This window comes from Pan troglodytes, chromosome 20 (assembly GCF_028858775.2).
Source record: "Pan troglodytes isolate AG18354 chromosome 20, NHGRI_mPanTro3-v2.0_pri, whole genome shotgun sequence".
NCBI lineage: Eukaryota > Metazoa > Chordata > Mammalia > Primates > Hominidae > Pan > Pan troglodytes.
This window is the reverse complement of record NC_072418.2, coordinates 16,294,632-16,320,417: the sequence shown is the minus strand read 5'-3', so window position 1 is coordinate 16,320,417 and position 25,786 is coordinate 16,294,632. Positions and strand designations below refer to the sequence as shown.

Below are 25,786 nucleotides of genomic sequence, written 5' to 3'. Positions count from 1 at the left end.
CACGACAGACTCACAGAGGAGGCTAGCAGCTGTCCTCTAATTATCATTTTTCTAAGAGCATAAATAATTTAGGTTGCAATGTGGCGGAGTGGAGATGGTTAAATTATAACACGATTCCATATCCCTGCTGCCTGATGCCTGTTCTACACGCCCCCTCCCCGGACCCCCGACAGGAACCAGTGGAAGAGAGAGAATACTCTTCTTACCACCGTTCCTCTGCTCTTTAAGGGAAGCCCGAACGGGGGGAAAAAAGTCTCCTTTTTGAGACAACAGTTTTGCCCTGTGCTGGGAGGTCCCAGTGCGGTGTTAAGGGGCATAGAGAAGAGAGCAAGAAATCGTGAATTATTTTTCCCCCTGAGGAGCAGTGGCCTGGCTTGTTCTCAGCTTCTGCCTTGCCTGGATTGATCTCCCCAGGCTGGGTCCCCGTGTAGCACTTAGCTAAAGATGATCAGCAGCTGAGAACGATCGGTCCTCTTTTCCCTCCTCCCAGCATCAGGGAAACCTCCTCCTCCTCCGTTTTTTTTTTTTCCCTTGGCAGCTGATACAGCAACCCCGTTCAGTGTCTGCTTTTGTGGGGAGCCCTCTGCTCAGAAAACTGCTCTTCTTGGCACCCACTTTTCTCCCTCCTGTCTCTGGGCCACCCTTCTTCTTTCCACTGGGTGGGCCATGGATGCATGGACTTCAGATAGCTCGGACCCCTGGGTGCTGACGAGATGGGACCCTCGGGACCCCTGGAGGACTCGCAGTGCTGACCACTAGCCGCGTCGCCTGAGCCCCAGCGCTGATGCGATACAGGTGAGTGGGGCTTCTGAGAGCGGGGGACGCTGGAGGCAAAGTCCTGCAGGGAGTTTAATCTTTCTTTCCTTGCTGCAAATTACCTCCATCTGCAAAGGTAGAAATACAAAGATCTTCCCCTGCTCCCTCTATGAAGAGTTTTTCTTTGCGGGCGGGCAGCTTATTTCCAGATTTCACTTGCTTCTGCCTTAAGAACCTCTTCGCTTTTCTGAACAGTTTCTCTTGCTGGGAAGAAGGGGGGCAGACTCTTCATTTCCAGCGTATTCCTGTTTCTTTCTTAAAAATCCATTTTCATTCAATTGCCCTTGGCAACCCCCCTCCCAGCAACCAATGTCTTTGCCATCTGCCCTGAACATGTGACGTTTTCCCAAGAATGAGGATTTCTGACCTAAGTCAAATTCTACTTTTTTATATCTTCCCCACCCCCCTCATTCAAGTCCACATTTTAAGTCTCGTGCTGCTTTGAACAAGTGACAACATTTAGAATTATGAAATATCCCCTCACCGCTCCCCACCCCCCAATTGCCCGTGGCTTTGGGGACCCCGAACAAAAGTTCCCGACGCCTGTGTGCCTGGGCCTTGTTTGCTGTGATCGACGCGGCGTGAATGTGTTGGGAAAAGAGAGATAAATGGCAGATGGAGTTTAGGCTGTTGGGAATAATTACATCGTCTTAGGAAACCACTTCTTCCTTTTAATATTTAATATTCTTCCCTCTCTTGCCCCACTTGAAGGAAAAGCAGAGAAAGAGCTGGACACCCCCTCTAAGCCATCCCCCCTTGCCCCTTCCCCCTTTTTTCTTTAATTTTGAACTGAGTTGTCTGGGTGGCTTTTGTTTCTCAGTAAGTGGGAAAAACTGGCAGCAGAATTCCTCTTCTCCCCTCTCCTTCCTTTGAAGCTAACAGCTTCATACAACAGATGCTGCTGGGGACGGCAGGGCATGGGGATCATGTTGATTGCTCCAGGCTCCTTCCTTAGAGGCTCCTGAGAGACTGACCCAGGAGAAGGAGCCAATTTAGAATGTCAACAGGAGGTCAGAGCACCTTCCCAGAGGCTGAACCAACAAGAGAGAAGCTTCTCGCTCTCCTCCTTCTCCTCAAAGCCCTAGGTGCTGTGGAGGAATATTCTCTAGGTATCCCTGGCTCAGGGCTCCTGTCCTGTTCAGAGACAGTGACTCTAGGGCAGCCTTGCCCTGTCCCGCACCTGCTCTTTCAGGGATAGCCTTCGGTTGCTTGCAGGGATCTCAGGTGCTTACAGCTGACACAGACCTCTCCTTACCCATGTGACCCCTAGTCCATCCTCAACACCCCAATACCAGGTTGCAGGAAGGCTCCCCAACTACAGAAGTCTAAGAGGCTGAGTTTATCCCTGTGTGGATACTGTTTTCCTCCAAGACACAGAGATCTCAGGAGATGTATCAAGATGTCACTCGGTGGCCGGGCGCAGTGACTCATGCCTGTAATCCCAGCAGTTTGGGAGTCCGAGGTGGACGGATCACTTGAGGTCAGGAGATCGAGACCAACCTGGCTAACATGGTGAAACCGCATCTCTACTAAAAATGCAAAACATTTGCCAGGCGTGGTGGCAGGCGCATGTAGTCCCAGTTATTCAGGAGACTGAGGCAGGAGAATTGCTTGAACCCGGGAGGCGGAGGTGGCAGTGAGCCGAGATCATGCCATCACACTCCAGCTGGGGCGACAGAGCGAGACTCCGTCTCAAAAAAAAAAAAAAAAAAAAAAAAGTCACTCGGTGCAAATGCTACTTTCCCTCCACATAAGATGGGTTCAAGTCAATGCAGCCTCCCCAAAAAGAAAACAGAAGATCATTACAGGGGTCAGGAGGGAGAGGGTGGATTTGACACTGAGGGAAATTACTGAGCAAATGACCTGTAAAACTCGTGGACATCAAAAGCTCTGGCAGAGGGTTTCATTTATTATTATTATTATTTAAAATGTTAGGGTATAGGACCAGAGGGCCCAGGGCAAATGAGGGAGCTTCTATTCCAGGATCCTTCAACCCAACTGTCTCCACAGTGACAGACAGACGAACGCTCTGGGTAAGCATTTTCCAACCCCCTTATAGGCCAAGTTTGTCCAATGGACTAGGGAGGACTGACTTAGCCTCCGGGGAATAGATCCTCCCCTCAAAGTGCAGGTCTTGGCCAGTCCCAGGCTCCACTCAGCCCTGCTGAGTTAGAATCTGCATTTGAACTTGAGGCTGGGTGAGTCATGAGCCAGTCAGCATCTGAGAAGCCCTGGAGGCCACACACTCATTGGCGTGTGACCCAGGGGAGCCACTCAGCCCTCTGTGCCTCAGTGCCCCCTGCTGACCGCAAGGATGACGATGGCGTCTGTGTCTTAGCATTGCTGAGAAGCCCAGCCACAGGTGATACCCAGTGGCAGGCACCTAGTACGTGCTCACTAAATGTTGGCTACTTTCAAATTACTCTCCAGAGCATGTGTTTGATTTCTTTTTATTTTTTATTTATTTATTTTTGAGACAGAGTCTTATTCTGTCACCTAGGCCGGAGTGCAGTGGTGCAATCTTGACTTACCGCAACCTCCGTCTCCTAGGTTCAAGCCATTCTTCTGCCTCAACTTTCCAAGTAGCTGGGATTACAGGCACCCGCCACCATGCCTGGCTAATTTTTGTATTTTTAGCAGAGACGGGGTTTCACCATGTTGGCCAGGCTGGTCTTGAACTCCTGACCTCGGGTGATCCACCCACCTCGGCCTCCCAAAGTGCTTGGATTACAGGTGTGAGCTAATGCACCCAGCCAATTTCTTTTTAAATTATGGTAAAAAACACATAGAGCCTACCATTTTAACTATTTGATTGATTGACTGATTGATTGAGACAGGGTCTCACTCAACACCCAGGCTGGAGTGCAGTAGCCCGATCTCGGCTCACTACAGCCTCAACCTCCAGGGCTCAGGTGATCCTCCCACATCAGCCTCTCCAGTAGCTGGTACCACAGGCGTGCGCCACCACACTCAGCTAATTTTTTATGTATTTTTGTAGAGATGAGGTTTTGCCGTGTTGCCCAGGCTGGTCTTGAACTCCTGGGCTCAAGCAATCCACCCGCCTCAGCCTCCCAAAGTACTGGGATTACAGGTGTGAGCCACCATGCCCGGTCTCTGATTTCTTTTTTAGTTCACATTTCTTTCTTCTTCCTGTACCACTTGTCTTACCCTCCATGAAATTGTCCTGGTCAGACATGAGTAACAGAACCCTACTAGTTAGTATGGACCCTACTAACTCATACATTAATTCTTAGCTACCAACACCAAAATCTTGAAGATGGTAGGCAGACACCATCTTCAAACATCTTTTTTCAGGACTCAACTCAAGGGCTACTCACTTTTTTTCCCCAAAGGGACTACAACTTTTGGTGTACAGTTATTTTTCTCTCCAGCAAAACCAACACTACATTTTCTTTTGACCCCCCAAGGGGAGGCAGGTTTTGTTTTGTTTTTGAGACGGAGTCTCGCTCTGTTGCCCAGGCTGGAGTACAGTGGTGCGAACTCGGCTCACTGCAACCTCCGCCTCCTGAATTCAAGTGATTCTCCTGCCTCAGCCTCCTGAGTAGCTGAGTACAGGTGCATGCCACCACACCCAGCTAATTTTTTATATTTTTGGTAGAGACAGGGTTTCATCACGTTGGCCAGGCTGGTCTCGGACTCCTGACCTCAGGTGATCCGCCTGCCTTGGCCTCCCAAAGTACTGGGATTATAGGCGTGAGTTATGGTGCCCGGCCTGGAGGCAGTTTTTAGGTGATTTCTCTAGAGTCTTAAGATCCCAAGGTGAATGATAATCAGATCACAGTGGTACACAGTTGGTAGTTAATAAATATTTGTTGAACAAACAAAGCACATCAGAATTCAAAATGACCACTGAGGGCTGGGCACGGTGGCTCACGCCTGTAATCCCAGAGCTTTGGGAGGCCAAGGTGGGAGGATTGCTTGAGTTTGGGAGTTTAAAACTAGCCTGGGCAACAGAGCAAGATCTCGTTTCTATAAAGAATTTTAAAATTAGCCAGGCATGGTGGCCAATGCCTGTGGTCCCAGCTCTCGGGAGGCTGAGGTGGGAGGATCGCTTGAGCCCAGGAGTTAGAGGTTGCAGGGAGTTCTGATCGTGTCACTGCACCCCAGCCTGGGCAACAGAGCAAGACCCTGTATCTAAAAAAAAAGCCAGAAAATGACCTCCATAATGAATTATTGCTTTAACATGTTAATATGTTGATGACACACACAGACACTGTCTGGCCAAAGAGGCAGGATAAATGAGGGACATGGTGAAACACCTACCAGTTGCTCAATATTGAGGAGTCAAGAATACCTAATCAGGAAAAAAATTCAAGGAGATAGAATAAAAGCAACATTACCCACCCACTCCTGCCCAAGAATGACTTAAGAGAACAGATGCATGGTTTAGTTTGTGGGAGAAACATTAGAGAAATACAGTCCCTGTGGGAGGAGTTTTATTTTTTTCCTGGTACTCTGTACTGTTTCCTTTTAGTTCTCCAATGCTGATGAAGTCAAGCAAGTTTGTGAGAGAGACAGAGAGAGAAAGAGAGAGAGACAAAGAGAGAGAGAGAGAAGGTGGACAGGGGATGACACATGGTGCTAAGTGTCCAGGTATTTGGTTCAGTTTCAGTATTGACCTGACGCCACTGGTTTTGCCTTGCTTGGACAACAGGAATAATTGATCCACCTTCTTCCTTCCTTCCTTCCTTCCTTCCTTTCTTCCTTTCTTCTGTCCCTCCCTCCCTCCCTCCCTTCCTTCCCTCCCTCCCTTCCTTCCCTCCCTTCTCCTTCCTCCCTCCCTTCTCCTTCCTCCCTCCCTCCTTTCCTTCCTACCTTCCTTCCTTCCTTCTCTCCCTCCCTCCCTTCCTTCCCTTCCTCCCTCCCTTCCCTCCCTCCCTCCCTCCCTTCCCTCCCTCCCTCCCTTCCCTCCCTCCCTTCTCCTTCCTCCCTCCCTCCTTTCCTTCCTTCCTTCTTTCCTTTCTTTTTATTTCTTTCTTTCATCCTTCCCTCCTTCCTTCTTCTCTCTCTTTCTTCCATCTTTCTTTCTTCTTCCCTCCTTCCTTCTCTCTCTCTCTCTCTCTGTCTCTCTCTTTCTTTGTCTGGCTCTGTCACCCAGGCTGGAATGCAATGGCTTGATCATAGCTCACTGCAGTCTCAACCTCCAGGGCTCAAGTGAACCTTCTACTTCGGTCTCCCTCGTAGCTGGGACTACAGGTGTGTACCACTGCACCTGGCTAATTTATTATTTTGTTGTTGTTGTTGAGATAGGGGGTCTCCCTATGTTGCCCAGGCTGGTCTTAAACTCCTGGCCTCAAGCAATCCTCTGGCTTCAGCCTCCCAAATTGCTGGGATTACAGAGGTGAGCCACCGCACCTGGCAATCTGCCTTTCAGCAATTATTTATTGAATTCTTCCTGTTGGCCAGGCACTGTGCTAGGCTTTGAGGATTCAACAGAGAATGAAACTATCATTGTAAACACAGTAATAACAGTAGCAAACACTCATATTGGGGCTTACCATGTGTGGGACACTGTCCTGGGCATGCTGCATAGAATTAAGTTATTTCATCCTCACAATGACACTGTGAAGGATGTGTTTTTATTATCCCCATTTTACAGATGAGGAAACTGGCTCAGAGAGGTGGAGTGATTTACCCAAGGTCACATAGCAGGAGGTGGCTGATCCTGAATCCAAGCCCAAGCAGTCTGGTTGCAAAGATGGGGATATTTCTCTACCAACTCCTGGCAGCAGCCATTGGTTGAGGAATATTCCAGGGGTAGCACCTGTGACCTGTCCCCTGCAGATGGGCCTCACTCCTGCGGCCAGAGGAGCCCCAGGTCGGGAGCGGCAGGTGCTAGGGGCAGGGAGCCATGGGCAGACAGGAGGTGTGGGCACTGGTAGGATTTTCTAGAAGAGGCTTGTGAAGCAGAAATGTATTTTGAGCTGGACTTTGGGGATGAGGAGAGGGAAAGGTATTCAGGGTGGTGAAAGTCAGGGGTGTGGTCAGGATTGTCTCAGAGCATCAGCTTCATGTAGTGAGAAGTGAGGATGGAAGGAATTCTGGGGCTGCATCATGGTACATATACGGGGCTGGCGAAAGGACTCACACTTTATTCAGCTGGTTGTGGAAAGAGTCTCTACGGGATTGGCTAATGGATGAGCTGATTGCTTTTTTGTTGTTGTTGTTGGCTTTTTTTGTTTGTTTGTTTTTGTGTTTTGAGATGGAGTTTCGCTCTTGTTGCCCAGGCTGGAGTGCAGTAGTGCAATCTCAGCTCACTGCAACCTCTGCCTCCCGGGTTCAAGTGATTCTCCTGCCTCAGCCTCCCAAGTAGCTGGGATTACAGGTGTCTGCCACCATACCCAGCTAATTTTGTATTTTTAGTAGAGATGGGGTTTCACCACGTTGGTCAGGCTGGTCTCGAACTCTTGACCTCAAATGATCCACCTTCCTTGGCCTCCCAAAGTGCTGGGATTACAGGCATGAGCCACTGTGCCTGGCCAGGACTCACACTTTATTCAGCTGGCTGTGGGGAGTCTTTAGGGGACTGGCTAATGGATGAACTGATTGTTTATGATGACTTGGAGGAGACGAGATTCAGGGAGGGATGAGTGTGGCCTACGGCAAGTGGGAGGGGAAGGACAAGGGGGAGTCACCAGCTCCGATGATGAGTAGAATGTGGAAGTGAAGGAAAGAGAGAAGGAAGGAACCCCACAATGTCTGGGGTGATTGATTCCACTGCATTTGGGGTTTCTTGCAAATGTGACCTCCAGAGGGCTCCCATGAATACCTGAGTCAGGCCACATCCCTCATCTCCTTAGACCCTGTCATAGCTCCCACCTCATGCAGAGCAAAAGCCAAAGTTCTCCCTATGGCCCACAAGACCCTGTACCATCTGTCCCCCTTATCTCCCTGCCCTTACCTCCTGGCCCCGTTACCTCCCTGCCCTCACCTTCTGGCCCCCTCACTCACTCTGCTCCAGCCACACTGGCCTCTGTGCCGTTCCTTGAACGCATCAGCCACGCGGCCAGCCATAGCGCCTTTGCAAGGGCCTTTTCCTCTGCCTTGGAATGCTCTTCCCACAGACACCCTCATGCATCCTCCCTCATCCTCATCTCCCTTCAGGTCTTTACTCAAATATTTCTTTCTCAGTGAGGCCATTCTGGCCACTTTACCTAAATGACAGTCAGTTTCCCCTTCCCCCTCCTCTACCGTTTTCTTTTCTCTATCTGACATTCTGTCTATTTCAGGAGTTTTTCCTGTTTCTTGTCCATCTCCTTTATTAGAACGCCAGCTCCAGGAGGGACTTTTGTCTGTGTTATTCATGTCTTAGTCCTCAGTGTTGAGAACAGTGCCTGGAATACAGTAGGTGCTCAATAAATATTGCTGGATGAATGAATGAATGATGAATGGATGCATGAGTGATGGGGAGGATAACAGAGCCACGAAGTGAAATTGGGAGGAAGAATTCAGCCTGAGATTCAGCCCAACAGCCTGTACCCCTGGGGGTCTCCTCCCCTCCTTCCCCCGTCCTGCAGCCTCACTCAGTGTCCTGGGGCTGCCCAACCATCCAGCAATCCCGGGTGATCTGTTCATCTCGGTGGGAGGGTGCGTGTTTATCTCACCGCACCATGATCGCACCGTCCAGCTGGTGAAGAAAAAAGTGGGTGGAACACGAGACCAGCTGTGACATGGTTTATTCTCACCAGGGGAGGAACACTTGCAGCCACACTTGGGGCTATGCTGGCTTGCTGGTCTCAGCTTGCGTTCAACCTTGGCCATCTGGCCTGGCGTTTTATTTAGCTTTGTTCTCATGTATGTGGGGCAGTGCTGGAGTTTTGCCCCAAGTGATGAGAGCTCTTCTTGGCCCCAGCTTTACTTTTTCTTTCATCTTGCTGGTTGCTTGTCTATGCAAAGATGGGGCAGGAGGGGGTCCACCCTGCCCGAGATGGGGAAGCTTCGGGTTGTGGCCAGAAGGAGCATAAACACCCTTGTATATACCCATATCTAACTATTGATGCTATCTCTACTTGTTGGTGCCTATATCCATTTATTGATGCCTATATCTACCTGTTGATGCCTATATCCACTTATTGGTGCCTATATCCATTTATTGATGTCTATATCCTCTTATTGGGCCTGTAGCTACTTATTGATACCTATACCCACCTATTGGTGCCTATATTCAGTTACTGATGCCTACATCTACTTATTGATGCCTATATCTACTTATTGGCGCCTGCGGCTACTTATTGATGCTTATGCCTACTTATTGAGCCCTATATCCACTTATTCCTGCCTATATGTAGTTACTGGTGCCTATGTCTATTTATTGAGGGCTATATCTACTTATTGGTGCCTATATTCACTTATTGATGCCTATATCTACTTATTGATGCCTATATCCACTTAATGATGCCTATATCCACTTATTGTTGCCTATATTCACTTACTGATGCCTATATCCACTTATTGATGCCTATATCCACTTATTGATGCCTATATCTACTTATTGATGCCTATATCTACTTATTGATGCCTATATCCACTTATTGATGCCTATATCTACTTATTGATGCCTATATCCACTTATTGATGCCTATATCTACTTATAGGTGCCTGTGGCTACTTATTGACGCTTATGCCTACTTATTGAGGCCTGTATCCACTTATTCATGCCTATATCCAGTTACTGGTGCCTATGTTTATTTATTGAGGCCTATATCTACTTATTGGTACCTATGTCTACTTATTGGTTCCTATATCCATGTATTGGTGCCTATATCCATTTATTGATGTTTATATCCTCTTATTGGTGTCTGCAGCTACTTATTGATGTCTATAACCACTCGTTGGTGCCTATATTCACTTAATGATGCCTATATCTACTTATTGATGCCTGTATCTATTTACTGATGCCTATATCCACTTATTGGTGTCTGTAGCTACTTATTGATGCTTATGCCTACTTATTGGTGTTTATATCTACTTATTGGTGCCTATGTCCATTTATTGGTGCCTATATCCATTTATTGGTGTCTATATCTACTTATTGGGGTCTACATCTTTTTTTGTTTTTGAGACACAGTCTCGTTGTGTCACCCAGGCTGGAGTGCAGTGGTTTGATCCCTGCTCACTGCAGCCTCCACCTCCTGGGTTCAAGTGATTCTCCTGCCTCAGCCTCCCAAGTAGCTGGCACTACAGGTGTGTGCCACCATGCTTGACTAACTTTTTTTGTTTGCATTTTTAGTAGAGATGGGGTTCCACCATATTGCCTGAGCTGGTCTCAAACTCCTGAGCTCAGGCAATCCGCCTCCCTCAGCCTCCTAAAGTGCTGGGATTACAGGTATAAGCTACCGTGCCTGGCCATGCCTACATCTATTGATTCATGCCTCTATTCACTTATTGGTGCTTATACCCACTTATTGGTGCCTATATCCACTTATTGATACCTGTATTCATTTATTAATTTTTTTTTTCTTGAGACAGAGTCTCACTCCGTCACCCAGGCTGGCGTGCAATGGCATGATCTCAGCTCACTGCAACCTCTACCGGCCGGGTTCAAGCGATTCTCCTGGTTCAGCCTCCTGAGTAGCTGAGATTACAGGCTACGCGCCACCACACCTGACTAATTTTTGTATTTTTAGTAGAGACGGGATTTCACCACGTTGGCCAGGCTGGTCTCGAACTCCTGACTTCAAGTGATCTGTCCACCTTGGTCTCCCAACATGCTGGGATTATAGGCATGAACCACCACGCCCGGCCAGAATTTCCTCCCTCTCTAAGCCTCTCATTGTACGTGTGCACCACCCACATCTTTTTTTTTGAGACGGAGTCTCACTCTTGTCCCCCAGGCTGGAGGGTAATGGTGCGATCTTGGCTCACTGCAACCTCCGCCTCCCAGGTTCAAGTCATTCTCCTGCCTCAGTCTCCCGAGTAGCTGGGGTTACAGGCATGCACTACCATGCCCAGCTAAGTTTTGTATTTTTAGTAGAGATGGAGTTTCACCATGTTGGCCAGGCTGGTCTCGAACTCCTGACCTCAGGTGATCCACCCACCTCGGTCTCCCAACGTGCTGGGATTGCAGACGTGAGCCACCGTGCCACATCTCTTTGTTTATCCATCCTGCCATCGACGCACATTTGGGTTGTTCCCTGGTTCTGAGTTTTCAATTCTAGGAAGGTCCTTAGCAGTTGCTCCACACCGGGCTCCCTACCATGAAGAGTGTTTTTTCAGGGCCTGGAAACCGCTTTTACTATCAGCCAAATAAAACATCATCCGGAAGGTGACAAATGCATCTGGAGGTCGATTACAAATGACATTTAGATGATCTTCATCCCAGCGCCTCCTTAGTAGCTGTTAGAATCCATGGTCTGCTGAATTTCACACTCTCTAGCCTAGAACTTGGGAGGGAAGACCATTTCCCTGGGTCTTAGCAACCCCAGTTTTGTCCAGGGCTGGATTAAGGTGTTTTATTGATGGAGCTCTTAGCACACAGAGAAAGACAGGATCAAATGACAAGTGAAAGAAAAAGGATCAAGGCCAGAGAGAGAGCGAGAGAGAGAGAACAAGAGAGAGGAGGGGAGGAGATGTGATTTCAAACATAGATGTTTTTAAGCTGCTTTTTAAAAATTTATTTATTAAAAAATTGTTTTTTAGACAGTCTTATTCTGTTGCCCAGGCTGCAATGCAGGGGCGCAATCTCGACTCACTGTAACCTCTGCCTCCCAGGCTCAAGCGATTCTTGTGCTTCGGCCTCTCGGGTAGCTGGGATTATAGGTGCCTGCCACCACACCTGGCTAATTTTTGTATTTTGTATTTTTAGTAGAGACAGAGTTTCACCATGTTGGCCAGGCTGGTCTTGAAATCTTGGTCCCAAGTGATCTGCCTGCCTCGGCCTCCCAAAGTGTTTAAGCTGCTTTTAAAGGAACACTTCTGTGCTCTCAACCAGGACTCCACACCTGCGTATATTCCACTCGAAGGCAAACCCCACGAAGTGCTGGGATTACAGGTGTGAGCCACCTCGCCCAGTCTTACACTCTTTGACAGAGCAATTCCACCTCTGGGGATTTATTCTGCAGAGATATTTGTAGCAGAACCTGAAGATCTACAATGCAGGACGTTGGCTGCAACATTCTGGGGAATAGCAAGAAATCAGAAAGACCCAGAGGTCCAGACCAGATAAATTTGATGGAGTCATTGAAAAATACTATCGGAAGCTGGGTATGGTGGTGTGTGCCTGTAATCTCAGCTACTTGGGAGGCTGAGGCAGGAGGATTGCTTGAGCCCTAGGAGGTTGAGGCTGCAGTGAGCTATGATCGTGCCACTGTACCCCAGCCTGGGTGACGTAGCAAGACCCCATCTCAAAACAACATAAAAATAAACTACAGGAACTGATGTGGAATATTTGTAAGAAACATTCCTATAGGAACTGATGTGGAATGTTATCTAAGACATATTACTAAGTATAAAAAAGTTGTAGACTTTTAACATATATGTATGTATGTATATACACATATATAATCTCACAAATTCCATGTTTGTAAAAAATTATTCTACATGTATGTAACTGCCTATTAATTTTTCTATTGCTGCCATACCAAATTACCACCAAATAAATGCCTTAACCACACTCAGTGGGCCGGGGGTGGTGGCTCACACCTGTAATCCCAGCACTTTGGGAGGCCAAGGTGGGCGGATCACCTGACGTCAGGAGTTCAAGACTGGCCTGGCCAGCGTGGTGAAACCCCGTGTCTACTAAAAATACAAAAATTAACAGGGCATGGTGGCAGGTGCCTGTACTTCCAGCTACTCTGGAGGCTAAGGCATGAGAATTGCTTGAACTCAGGAAGTGGAGGTTGTAGTGAGCTGAGATCGCACCACTGCACTCCAGCCTGGACGACAGAGTGAGATTCCATCTCAAACAAAACAAAACAAAACAAAACAAACCACTCACTTATTATCTCACAGTTTCTATAGGTCAGAAAGCCAACAGGCCTGGCTAGGCTGAAATCAAAGTGTTGCTTGGCTGTGCTTCCTTCCAGAGGCTCTAGGGAAGAATCTGTTTTCTTGTTCATTTAAGTTGTTGGCAGAATCCAGTTTCATGCTGTGTAGGACTGGAGTCCTGTTTCCTTGCTTGCTGTCAGCAGGGGGTCATTCTCAGCTTCCAGGGGTGGCCTGCATTCCCTGGCTCGCGGCCTCCTTCATCTCACAGCCAGCAACAGTGGTTCAAGTCTATCTCTTGTACTTTATTTTAAGAGACAGGGCCTTGCTCTGTCACCCAGGCTGGAGTGCAGAGGTGAGATCACAGCTCACTGCAGCCTCAACTTCCCCGGCTCAAGTGATTCTCCCACCTTGGCCTCTCATTTTTAGTTTTTAAATTTTCCTCCAAGATGGGTGGAAAAAGACATTTTCCCACACCAGAGAATAAAAGAAGAGCTTGTAAGATTACAGTCCAGCCCCTCCCTGGCTCTATATTGAATTCTTTAGACAAAGGACATATTGGGGCTTCCTGAGCTCCCATCTCCTTCCAAGGAGCATCTTTCCTCTTCCTTTTTTTTCTTTTTTTTAAGAGTCAGTGTCTCACTCTGTCACCCCAGCAAAAGTGCAGTGGTGCAATCATAGCTCACTGCAGCCTTGACCTCCTGGGCTCAAGTGGTCCTCTGGCCTCAGCCTTCTGAGTAGCTAGGACTACAGGCACACACCATGATGCCTGGCTCCAGCATCACGTGCTTTTCCAATGTGTGATGAACCCGCAAAATTTCAGAGAATGTTTTTCCTCTACTTTTAAAAATTAAGGGGCCGGGCACGGTGGCTCACGCCTGTAATCCCGGCACTTTGGGAGGCCGAGGTGGGTGGATCATGAGGTCAGGAGTTCAAGACCAGCCTGGCCAAGATGGTGAAACCCCGTCTCTACTAAAAATACAAAAAAATTAGCCGGGCATGGTGGCATGTGCCTGTAATCCCAGCTACTCCGGAAGCTGAGGCAGAGAATTGCTTAAACCTGGATGGGCGGAGGTTGCAGTGAGTCACTGTACTCCAGCCTGGGCAACAGAGTGAGACTCTGTCTCAAAAAACAAACAAACAAACAAACAAAATATATATATATATATATATATATATATATATATATATATGGTGTATCTTTTACTCATTTTTACTAGTTGTGACCACTTCTTTCATTTGTGGGTGGCGAAGCCTGGTGTCTGTCACAGCCATGTAAATGTTTCTGTCCATGTAGGAGGGTCACAGAAAGCACCCCCAGACTTCCCTGTGGTCCCTCCCTCTCTGTCTCTTCCCCTAGAGCTCCTGGACCAGGCTGTGTGAATCAGGAGCATCTCCAGGTGCCATCCGGTTGCCATGGCAATTCAGGCCAGTCCAGGCTTGGCAGCGGAGGGCTCAGCTCCTGTTTCAGGTGTGGGAAAGTGGTGGGGACCACCGATACCTGGCGTATCAAGCAGGTGCTCTGATTGTTATTCCATTAACAATGAGGCTTTCTGTGGCCTCAGGCTTCGTGTTGTTTATTTTCTTCTGTTTACTTTTTCTATTGTCTTCTCTTTGGTGCTGTCTGTTGGTGGAACCCTGCTGATTCTCAGTGAAGCCAAGCCCACGTACTTTGCCACTTCCTCTGTGCTGAGGTTGGGCAAACAGAGAGAGAGAGAGAGAGGACAGCACATTTGGTCATGGGGCCCCCGCAGGTGCCAGGCGCAGGCACCTGGCTGGGGAGGGAGCGACCGCTGGCTGGAAATGTGTTTGTTCCTCGTGTGTACACACAGGACAGCTGGGGCTCCGTTGGAACTGCTCACGAGTGCTCTGCAAAGCGTCCTTGGTGATGTAGCTGGAGTGGCTGTCCCCCTTTCCTGCAGATGCCCCACTCTGCCCACCTGCCCCAGGTTAACACTAGACTAGGTGTGGACCTAGCACTTTCCGTGGCCCAGCGCTGTGTTCATTGCATTGACTTCTCATGGAGGAGCCTGATAACCCTTCACGACAACGGCTTTCTGAAATACTTGCCATGATCCCCATGTTGTGGAGGAGAAAGCAGAGACTCAGAGGCTTAGGCAATTTTCCTGGGACCCCACGGTTCATTGTTGTGTGAAGAGGTTGGACCTTCCTCCAGAATATGCCTTATTTCCCGGCATACTTTATCCCTTCCCTACTTAGAAAAACATCCCAGGCTGGGCACAGTGGCTCACACCTGTAATCCCAGCACTTTGGGAGGCTGAGGCGGGCGGACCATTTGAGGCCAAGAATTAGAGATCAGCCTGGGCAACATAGCGAGACCCTGTCTCTCAAAAAATAAAATAAAATAATTAGCTGGGCCTAGTGGTGTGCACCTGTGGTCCCAGCTACTCGAGAGGCTGAGGTGGGATGATCGATTGAGCCCAGGAGTTCGAGGCTGCACTGAGGTAGGATCATGCCTCTGTACTCCAGCCTGGGTAACAAAGTGAGACCCCATCTCAAAAATAATAATAAAACAGCAGGGCATGGTGGCTCACGCCTGTAATCCCAGCACTTTGGGAAGCTGAAGTGGGAGGATCACCTGAGGTCAGGAGATCGAGACCAGTCTGACCAACATGGTGAAACCCCGTCTGTACTAAAAGTACAAAAATTAGCTGGGCATGGTGGTGGGCGCCTGTAATCCCAGCTACTCAGGAGGCTGAGGTAGGAGAATCACTTGAATCCAGGAGGCAGAGGTTGCAGTGAGCCGAGATCACACCACTGCACTGCAGCCTGGACGACAGAGTGAGACTCTGTCTCAAAATCATAATAATAATAATAATAAAATTTAAAAATAAATACATAAAATTGAAAAGTCACAGACCCCTGGTGGTGGTTTGGAAGGGGCTTAATGACATTTTCCTGGGTAGACTCATTCCTAAGAATATTCATTCATTCATTTATTCATTCATTCAGGCAAGAAATAGTGAAGGTATTGGAGACTCAATGGCAAATGAGACAGGCCAAGATCCTTGTTCAAATTCAGCTGAGATCCTATCAGGGAGGTGGATGTTATAGAAGCCTGCATGTACGTACTGGTCTCAGGGAGCAACAGACACCTTAAGGAAGACCTCACAGGCGAGCGTGATGAGAACGCCTGCTGGGGGTGGTGCTTTGGGCGGATGGTTCTGCGAATTGGCATCTGATCACAGCCTTGCATGACGACAGGAAGCTGGCTTGTCCGAGACTAGGGGAAAAGCATTCCAGGAAGAGGGAACAGCAAGTGCGAAGGTGGAATGAGCCTGGCACAGCCCAGAAACAGGGACAAGGCCAGTGATTCTGGGGCTAAAAGTGCAACAGGGAGAAGGGGAGGGGACAAAGTCACAGGGATGAGGCAGCCTGGGAGGATGCGGCTTTTATTCCAGCAAAAGCAAATGTGTTGATTGACATTTTTTATTTTTATTTTTTATTATTATTATTTTTTGAGATGGAGTCTCACTCTGTTGCTCAGGCTGGAGTGTAGTGGCGCGATCTCAGCTCACTGCAACCTCTGCCTCCTGGGTTCAAGCAATTCTGCCTCAGCCTCTCGCTGGGATTACAGGCACGTGCCACCAAGCCCGGCTAATTTTTGTGTTTTTAGTAGAGACAGGGTTCTGCCATGTTGGCCAGGCTGGTCTTGAACCCCTGACCTCAGGTGATCTGCCCACCTGGGCCTTCCAAAGTGCTAGGATTACAGATGTGAGCCACTGTACCTGGCCTGATTGACATTTTAGAAAGACTGCACTGACTGCAGAGGAGAGAATGGATTGGGAGTGGGAGTAGGGAAGAAGGCAGCCCCAGTCCAAATGATTGAGGGTGGCAGCCATGCAGTGCAGGAAGTGGTTGGATTCAGGATATATTTTTTATTTATTTATTTATTTATTTATTTATTTATTTATTTATTTATTGAGATGGAGTTTTGCTCTTGTTGCCCAGGCTGGAGGGCAATGGCATGATCTCGGCTCACCAAAACCTGCGCCTCCTGGGTTCAAGCCATTCTCCTGCCTCAGCCTTCCAAGTAGCTGGGATTACAGGCATGTGCCACCATGCCCAGCTAATTTTGTATTTTTAGTACAGATGGGGTTTCTCCATGTTGGTCAGGCTGGTTTTGAACTCCTGACCTCAGGTGATCTGCCCGCCTCGGCCTCCCAAAGTGCTGGGATTACAGGCGTGAGCCACCGCACCAGCCTTGTTTTTATTTTTATTTTTTTGAGACAGAGTCTCACTCTGTCACCCAGGCTGGGGTGCCGTGATACAATCTTGGCTCACTGCAACCTCCTCCTCCCAGGTGAAAGTGATTCTCCTGCCTCAGCCTCCTGAGTAGCTGAAATTATGGTGCCCACCATCACACCTGGCTAATTTTTGTATTTTTATTAGAGACGGGGTTTCATCATGTTGTCCAGGGTGGTCTCGAACTCCTGACCTCAAGTGATCCTCCCGCCTTGGCCTCCCAAAGTGTTGGGATTACAGGCATGAGCCACCATGCCTGGCTTATTTTTATTTTTGAGATAGGGTTTCACTTTGTTATCCAGGCTGGAGTGCAGTGGCATGATGACAGCTCACTGCAGTCTCAACTTCCTGAGCTCAGGTGATCCTCCTGCCTCAGCCTTCTGAGTAGCTGGGATTACTGTTGCCATTGCGTGCCACCACGTTTGGCTGATTTAAAAAAATTCTTTTTTGCAGACAGGGTCTCACTGTGTTGTTCGCTATGTTGTTCAGTTGAGCTCCTGGGCTTAAAAGGTGCTCCTGCCTTAGCCTCCCAAACTGTTGAGATTATAGGCATGAGCCCCCACGTCCAGCCCTCAGGATATATTTTGGAGGTGAGTAGATGGTACCTGCGGATGGATTTGATGCCTGGAGTTAAGGGAAGCGAGAAACCACGATTGACAACTCAATTTCTGGTTTGGGTATCAGGGTGAATTTGGAAGCCTATAATGGGATGGGGGAGGATGGGAGCTATGTGCTATAGCACCAGAGAGGGAAATTGAGCATCCCATGTCAGGCTGTGGGATAAGCAGGTGCACGTCTCCAAAGCTGTCACCTGGGATATTAGCTTTAGGTTTTGACTTCCTGATCCGCTTCCTACCTTCCCAGGTAGAAACACTCTTTCTGCTTTCAGAACTTAATTAATTAATTAATCTTCAGAGATGGAGCCTCACTCTGTCACCCAGGCTGGAGTACAGTAGCGTGATCATTGCTCACTACAACCTGACCTCCTGGGCTGATCCTCCCGTCTCAGCCTCCTGAGTAGCTGGGACCACAAGTGAGAGCCACAGAGCCTGGCTTGTTCAGAATTTTTGCCGTCAAAGTTCTTGCACTGTGTCTGGTTTCTGGGATTTTAGTTAATGTGTAGGTACTACACAGCTCACCCAACCTGTAAACTGGATTCTTTCTCTTTTTTTTTTGTCACCCAGGCTGAAGTGCAGTGGCGCAATCTCCGCCCACTGCAACCTCCGCCTCCCAGGTTCAAGCGATTCTCCTGGCTCAGCCTTCCACGTAGCTGGGACTACAGATGTGTACCACCACACCCGGCTAATTTTTGTATTTTTAGCAGAGATAGGGTTTCACCAGGTTGGTCAGATTGGTCTCAAACCGCTGACCTCAAGTGACCCACCCACCTCGGCCTCCCAAAGTGCTGGATAACAGGCGTGAGCCACTGCACCCAGCCGATTTTTTCTTTCTTTAATATCGTTGTGGCCGGGCGCGGTGGCTTACACTTATCATCCCGGAGCTTTGAGAGACCGAGACAGGAGGATCACTTGAGGCCAGGAGTTTGAGACAAGCCTGGGCCACATAGGGAGATCCCATCTCTATGAAAAATTTAAAAATTTTAAAAATTAGCCTGCTGTGGTGGCACGGGCCTGTGGTCCCAGCTACTTCGGAGGATCACTTGAGCCCAGGAATTCAAGGGTGCTGTGAGTTATGATGGTGCCACTGTGCTCCAATCTGGGCGACAGAGCAAGACCCTGCCTCTTAAAAAAAAAAAAGAAAAAGAAAAAGAAAAAATATATGTGCAGGAAGAATATTTTTGGGGAGGGGTGAAATAAAACCTTGTAGCTGGAATACACTTGAATCTACCTCTTGTTTTCAGTTTTATTTCTGTGAAATGGGAAGAAAAATGGCATCCGTGCAGAAGTGGTTATAAAAGGAAAGCAGATTTCTTTTTCAGCACAATGGGAAAGTATTTGGCAAAACACAAAAGACTATAAATGCACAATCGTGGGCAATTAAGAGTGAGGTTTCACGGGAGTAAATTGAAGCTTAAAAGCGTCATGAAGGATAGATCTATTAAACTCCATTAGTTATAGGATTTCGAAAGAAACCGGAAGGTAACTGCATTTGCTAAGCTGATACTGAGTTGATCTGCTTAGGAGAGGCTGGGAGAGTTCTCATTTCTTTGCATGCTTAAAGCAGGGTGAGAGGAAATGGAATGGAGATAATTCTTCCTTCCTTCCTTCCTTCAATTGGTTCTTTGCAATCTGGGGGCAGCCTCATTCTGTGCACCACCTACTTATACCTGTGGGTGTTGAAGTGACTTATGAAATGTTTTTGTATAGGGTTGAGCTTCTTAATTTGTTTTCTTTTTCCTTTTTCTCTCTCCTTTCTTTCTCTTCCTCTCTCCTCTCTTTTCTTTTTCTCTCTCTTCTTCCTCTTCTCTTTTCTTTCTCTCTTTTCCTTTTCTTTTTCTCCTTCTCACTCCTTTCTTTTCTTTCTCTTTCTCTCTGTTTTTCTCATTCTCCTGTCTTTCTCTTCTTTCTCTCCGTTCTCTTTTCTTCTGTCTCATTTCTTTCTCTTCTTTCTTTCTTCTCTTTCTCTCTCTTCTTTCTCCTTCCTTCCTTCCTTCTTTCCTTCCTTCATTTTTGACAGGGTCTTTCTTTCTTTCTTTCTTTCTTTCTTTCTTTCTTTCTTTCTTTCTTTCTTTCTTTCTCTCTCCTTTTGAGACAGGGTCTCCCTTCCCTTCCCCTTCCCCTTCCTCCTTCCCTTCTCTTCCTTCCTTCCTTTCTTTCTTTCTCTCTTTCTTTCTTTCTTTTTTCTTTCTTTCCTTCTCTCTCACTCTCTCTCTCTTTCTTTCTTTCTTTCTTTCTTGATGGAGTCTCACTCTGTCACCCAAACTGGAGTGCAATGGCACGATCTCGGCTCACTGCAACCTCTGCCTCCTGGGTTCAAGCGATTCTCGTGCCTCAGCCTCCCGAGTAGCTGGGATTACAAGTGCCCGCCACCATGCCCGGCTAATTTTTGTATTTTTAGTAGAGACGGGGTTTCACCATTTTGGCCAGGCTGGTCTTGAACTCCTGACCTCAGGTGATCCTCCTGCCTCGGCCTCCCAAAGTTCTGGGATTACAGGCATGAGCCACTGCACCCGGCCTCTTTGTCTTTCTCTTTCTCTCTTTCTTTCTCTGTTTTCTTTCTCTCCTCCCTTTCTCTCTCTTTTCTTTCCTCTCTTTCTCTCTCTTTTCTTTCCATCCTCTCTTCTCTCTTTCTCTCCCTTCTCTCTTTCTTTCTTTCTCTCTCTTTCTTTCTTTCTTCTTTCCTCTCTTTCCTTCCTTCCTTCCTTCCTTCGTTCCTTCCTTCTCTTTCTTTCTAACAAGGTAGGCTATCTGTAGCCCAGGCTGGAATGCAGTGGTGCAATAATTCACCGCAGCCTCGAACTCCTGGGCTCAAGGTTTCCTCCCATCTATGCCTTTCGAGTGTCTAGGACTACAGGTACATGCCACCTGGCTAATTTCTTTAAACAAAGTTTATTTTTGTTGTTTTTGTTTTTAGAGACAGGGTCTTGCTATGTTGCTCAGGCTGGTCCCAAACTTCCGGGCTGAAGCAATCCTCCTCCCTCGGCCTCCCAAACTGTTGTGATTACAGACATGAGCCACTGTGCATGGCCTAATTCTATTTCATTCATGCCAGCCTCCTAGTAGATACGCTTTTCTTGGACAGACACTGAGAGGCTAGTCGTAGGGGCTGACTCAGGTGGGAAAAATCAGTCTGGGACTGGAAATATGCTTTTGGGTGAGGTATAGATTCCAAAAGCCACAGACCACATCACCCACAGCCACACGGGCCTCTTCTTTGTTCCTTGAGACACACAGTCCTGCCTCAAGACCCTTGCATGTGCTGTTCCTTCTGCCTGGAAAGCTCTTCTCTCAGATACCCATGTGGCTCCTCACCTCCCTCAGGCCTCTCTGAGATGTCACCTCCTCAGTGAGGCTGTCTCTGCACCCCTATTTAATGGAGTCACCAGTCGGGCCGGGTGTGGTGGCTCACGCCTGTAATCCCAGCACTTTGGGAGGCCGAGGCGGGCGGATCACGAGGTCAGGAGATCGAGACCATCCTGGCTAACGCAGTGAAACCCCTTCTCTATTAAAAATACAAAAAAATTAGCCGGGCGTAGTGGCAGGCGCCTGTAGTCCCAGCTACTCGGGAGGCTGAGGCAGGAGAATGGCGTGAACCCGGGAGGTGGAGCTTGCAGTGAGCCGAGATCACACCACTGCACTCCAGCCTGGATGACAGAGTGAGACTCCGTCTCAAAAATAAATAAATAAATAAATAAATAAATAAATAAATAAAGTCACCAGTCTACCCAACTCTTCTTCTTCTCCCTCTTCCTCCTCCTCCTCCTCTTCCTCTTCTTCTTCTTCTTCTTTCACACAGGGTCTCACTCCATTGCTCAGGCAGGAGTTCAGTGGGACAATCACGGCTCACTGCAACCTCAACATCTCAGGCTCAGACAATCCTCCTGCCTCAGCCTCCTGGGTAGCTGGGACTACAGGCACGTGCCACCATGCCTGGCTGATTTTTAAAACATTATTTGTAGAGACAGGGTCTTGTTATGTTGCCCAGGCTGGTCTTGAATTCCTGGCCTCAAGTGATCCTCCTGCCTTGGCCTCCCAAGTGCTGGGATTACAGGCATGAGCTGGTGTAGGTAGCCAGCCTACACACCTTACCCTTCTTTGTTAAGGACTGAATGGTGTCTTCCCAAATTCATATGTTGAAGTCTAAACTCCAGTATCTCAGAATGGGGCTGTATATGGAGACAGGACCTTTACAAAGGTAATTAAGGTAAAAGGAGGTCAGATGAGTGACCCTAATTCAATATTACTCGTGTTCTTATAAGAAGAGATTAGCCACAAAAAGACCTCAGTAAGTGTGTGAGGTAATGCATGTTAATTAGCTCAAGTTAGCCATTCCACAATGCATACGTGTTCGAGAACATCATGTTAGACATCATAAATATGTACAATTTTGTAATCCCAGGTATTTGGGAGGCTGAGGCGGGAGAGTTGCTTGAAACTAAGAGGCAGAGGGTGCAGTGAGCTGAGATCATGCCACTGCACTCCAGCCTGGGCAACAAGAGTGAAACTTTGTCTCAAAATATATATATATATACGTGTGTGTGTGTGTGTGTGTGTGTGTGTGTGTGTGTGTATGTATGTGCATGTGTGTGTGCATATATATATACAATCTTTTTTTTTTTTTGAGATGGAATCTCGCTCTGTCTCCCAGGCTGGAGTGCAGTGGTGTGATCTCAGCTCACTGCAAACTCTGCCTCCCAGGTTCATGCCATTCTCCTGCCTCAGCCTCCCGAGTAGCTGGGACTACAGGCACCCACCACCACGCCCAGCTAATTTTTTGTATTTTTAGTAGAGACAGGGTTTCACCGTGTTAGCCAGATGGTCTCGATCTCCTGACCTTGTGATCCGCCCGCCCCGGTCTCCCAAAGTGCTGGGATTACAGGCGTGAGCCACCATGCCTGGCCTATTTTAAAACTTTTTTTTTTTTTTTTTTTGAGACATGGTCTGGCTTTGTCACCCAGGCTGGAGTGCAGTGGCACAATATTGGCTCACTGCAACCTCTGCCTCCCAGTCTCAAGTGATCCTCCCACCTCAGCCTCCCAAGTAGTTAGAACTACAGGCATGCGCCACCACGCCTGGCTAATTTTTGTATTTTTAGTAGAGATGGGGTCTCACTATGTTGCCCAGGCTGGTCTCAAACTCCTAGGCTCAGGCAATCTGACCGCCAAAGTGCTAGGATTACAGGCATGAGCCACCACACCTGGTCCTTTGGCCCTTCCCAGCACTTTTCAACTCCTAATCTCTATGTAATGTACCCACTTATTTTGTTCCTTGTCTGTCTCCCTCCTAGAATGCCTTCTCCATGAGGGTGGGGACATTTGCCAGTCTTATTCATGGCTGCGTCCCCAGGACCTAGCACAGGGCCAGGCACAAATTGGGTGGTTGCTCAGAGTTTGTTGAATGATTAAGTGATTGGAGATAAAGATCTTGGGGCTTCAAGGTCCTTTGGTGTGTTGAGTGTCCACCTGATAATTGTGTGAGTGGAGGAAACCCTGTCTCTTTTCTCTTTCCAAAAACCAGCTGTTGGCCAGGCACGGTGGCTCATGCCTGTAATCCCAGAACTTTGGGAGGCAGAGGAGGGCCGGTCACTTGAGATCAGGAGTTTGAGACCAGCTTGGCCAACATGGTGAAACATGAAACATGGTGAAACCCCGTCTCTACTAAAAATTCAAAAGTTAGCTGGGCATGGTGGCGCACGCCTGTAGTCCCAGCTACTCAGGAGCATCGCTTGAACTCGGGAGGTGGAGGTTTCAGTGAGCCAAGATCACACCACAACTCCAGCCTGGGCAACAGAGTAAGACTCCATCTCAAACAAACAAACAAACAAACAAACGAGCTGTAACCTGGTGTGGTGGCGTGCACCTGTCATTCCAGCTACTCAAGAGGGAGGCCGAGGCAGGAGGATTGCTAGAGCCCAGCAGTTCCAGACCAGCCTGGGCAATATAGCAAGACCCCATCTCTAAAAAAAAAAATAAAAATGAAGTTAAAAAAACAGAGAACCTGGTGAGAAGCAGTGTGGCTGGACAGGTGGCCACTCCCATGTGGATTTATTTATTTATTTATTTTTTGGAGACAGAGTCTCACTGTCACCCAGGCTGGAGTGCAGTGGTGGGACCTCAGCTCACTGCAACCTCTGCCTCCTGGGTTCAAGCGATTCTCCTGCCTCAGCCTCCTGAGCAGCTGGGATTACAGACATGTGGATTACAGGCATGGGCCATCATGCTCGGCTAAATTTTTGTATTTTTAGTAGAGACAGGGCTTCACCATGTTGGCCAGGCTGGTCTCGAACCCCTCACCTCAGGTGATCTGCCCACCTCTGCCTCCCAAAGTGCTAGGATTACCTGCGGGAGCCACTGCACCTGGCCTTCCACGTGCATTTAAAACTGCCTCTTGAACTCACCCTTTCAGCTTTCCAGAGCTCACAGGACCCAGGGACTGAGGGAGAGCCAACCCCCAGGCCCATGGTGGCTCATTTTGCAGAAGGAGACATAGAGATGCTGAGAAATCCAGCATCCTGCCCTCTGTGGCCGGCACCTGGGAGGTGGAGCGAGTGCCCGCGGCACAGCCTCATAGTCTTTTGCTCCATGGGGCACATATGTTGCCGGGCAGCTCCTAAGAACTGGCTTTCTGGGCCCTGAGTTGCCAAGGAACTACTAAATCCCGGCCAGCCGGGGCTGGGGTGTATTTTGACTTTCTGCGAAGGAGGGTGGGGCGGCCTCTCCTCGTCTTCTGAGTTCCCTTCTCCTTGCCCTCTGTGAGCTCTGTCTGCCTCTCCCTCACGCTGGCCCTCTCTGTCTCCTCTTTCTTCTTCTAGTCTCCCCCTCACTGTGCTGGAGGGAGAAGACCCTGGGATTTCTGAGCGAGGCCCATGGATGTTGAAGTCTTCCTGGGTCCCCGACTCCATGCTCTCGCGCCCCAGTTACTATGACGCCCTGCACAACCGCAGCTCGGGGCACGCCCAGCGCCCTGCAGGACACTCGGCCTCCCCGGCTCAGCATCTGCTTCGAGGGCCCCCCTCTGAGGCGGCGGGGCGGCGTGGTGGATCACCGAGATGTCATCTTGGCCCACCAGGCCCACAAAATCCACAGCACCCCCCAGGCCAGGAGGAAAGAATGGGAGTGAGTATGCCCGGGTGGTGGTGATCGGGGGGCGGTGTGGCTGTACCGGGGATCCCTTGGGGGTTAGGATGTTTTTGGCAAGCTTTTTCGGGGAGCAAATTCATGCAGCTGGAACATATTGATAAGGCTGTGCTGACTTCTGAAATCTCAAAATCCTTCCCTGCTAACTGATCAATACTGGTTGCCTTATGCCCCCCGGACACCCCATCTGGCTCTGTGAATCCCTGAGCTGCCCTAGGCTGAGGCAACAGAGATTAACCATGGATGGGGCAGCCAGGACCCGACTCCCAGGATTGTGAGTGTCCACTCTGATGGGTTGGCAAATCTTTCTTTCTTTCTGTTTTTTTTTTTTTTTTTTTTTTTGAGACTGAATCTTGCTCTGTCACCCAGGCTGGAGTGCAGTGGCCCAATCTCGGCTCACTGCAAAGTCCGCCTCCTGGGTTCAAGAGATTCTTCTGCCTCAGCCTCCCAAGTAGCTGGGACCACAGGCACACGCCACCACACCTGGCTAATTTTTGTATTTTTAGTAGAGACGGGGTTTCACCATATTGGTCGGGCTGGTCTCAAACTCCTGACCTCAAATGATCCACCCGCCTTGGCCTCCCAAAGTGCTAGAATTACAGGCGTGAGCCACTGCGCTCAGCCAGCAAATATTTCTGTTGAGATGGCTGAGAAATGCTGCTTTCTGGGGAAAAACGTGGAAATCCCATTTCTACTTCCAGTGTTGAGTTGAAATCTGCGGGTTTAAGGGCTGGAGACAGAAGTGTGTGAAGGCAGAGAGGGACCTGGATAGGGCTGGGAGTACGTGGTGGCTTCAGTTGAGTCTGGTTCTGGGTCCCCCTTTCTCTTTGTCAGTGACCCCAAAAGTGGGTCTTCTGGTGGGAGACACTGGGGGTGGAACTGGCTCTGTCATGTAGTTGCTGCTGGGCAATGTTGGATGAATGGCTTTCCTGAGCTGGGGTCTTGGCTGTTCGAGGGTTGAAGGTGGTTTGTGTGAAGGTTCAGTCTCAGGCCGGCCCCTACGCA

At 48.6% G+C, this 25,786-nt stretch overlaps 1 protein-coding gene across 9 annotated transcripts in view; it reads left to right on the top strand.

Moving 5' to 3' along the window:
- Positions 1 to 221: 221 nt before the first annotated feature.
- Positions 222 to 25,786, top strand: part of CACNA1A (calcium voltage-gated channel subunit alpha1 A) — a 418,584-nt gene continuing 393,019 nt past the window's right edge. For 4 of the 9 annotated variants that reach the window (XM_054673090.2, XM_054673092.2, XM_054673093.2 and 1 more), the window contains exons 1-2: positions 222 to 795; positions 24,457 to 24,760. In XM_054673090.2, coding sequence (XP_054529065.1) covers positions 24,567 to 24,760 — 194 coding nt within the window. In that variant the 5' untranslated portion in view covers positions 222 to 795; positions 24,457 to 24,566. Of the gene's footprint in view, positions 796 to 24,456; positions 24,761 to 25,786 lie in introns of those variants that run through there. The other 5 variants (XM_016935247.4, XM_016935248.4, XM_054673096.2 and 2 more) reach the window with 3 other exon arrangements.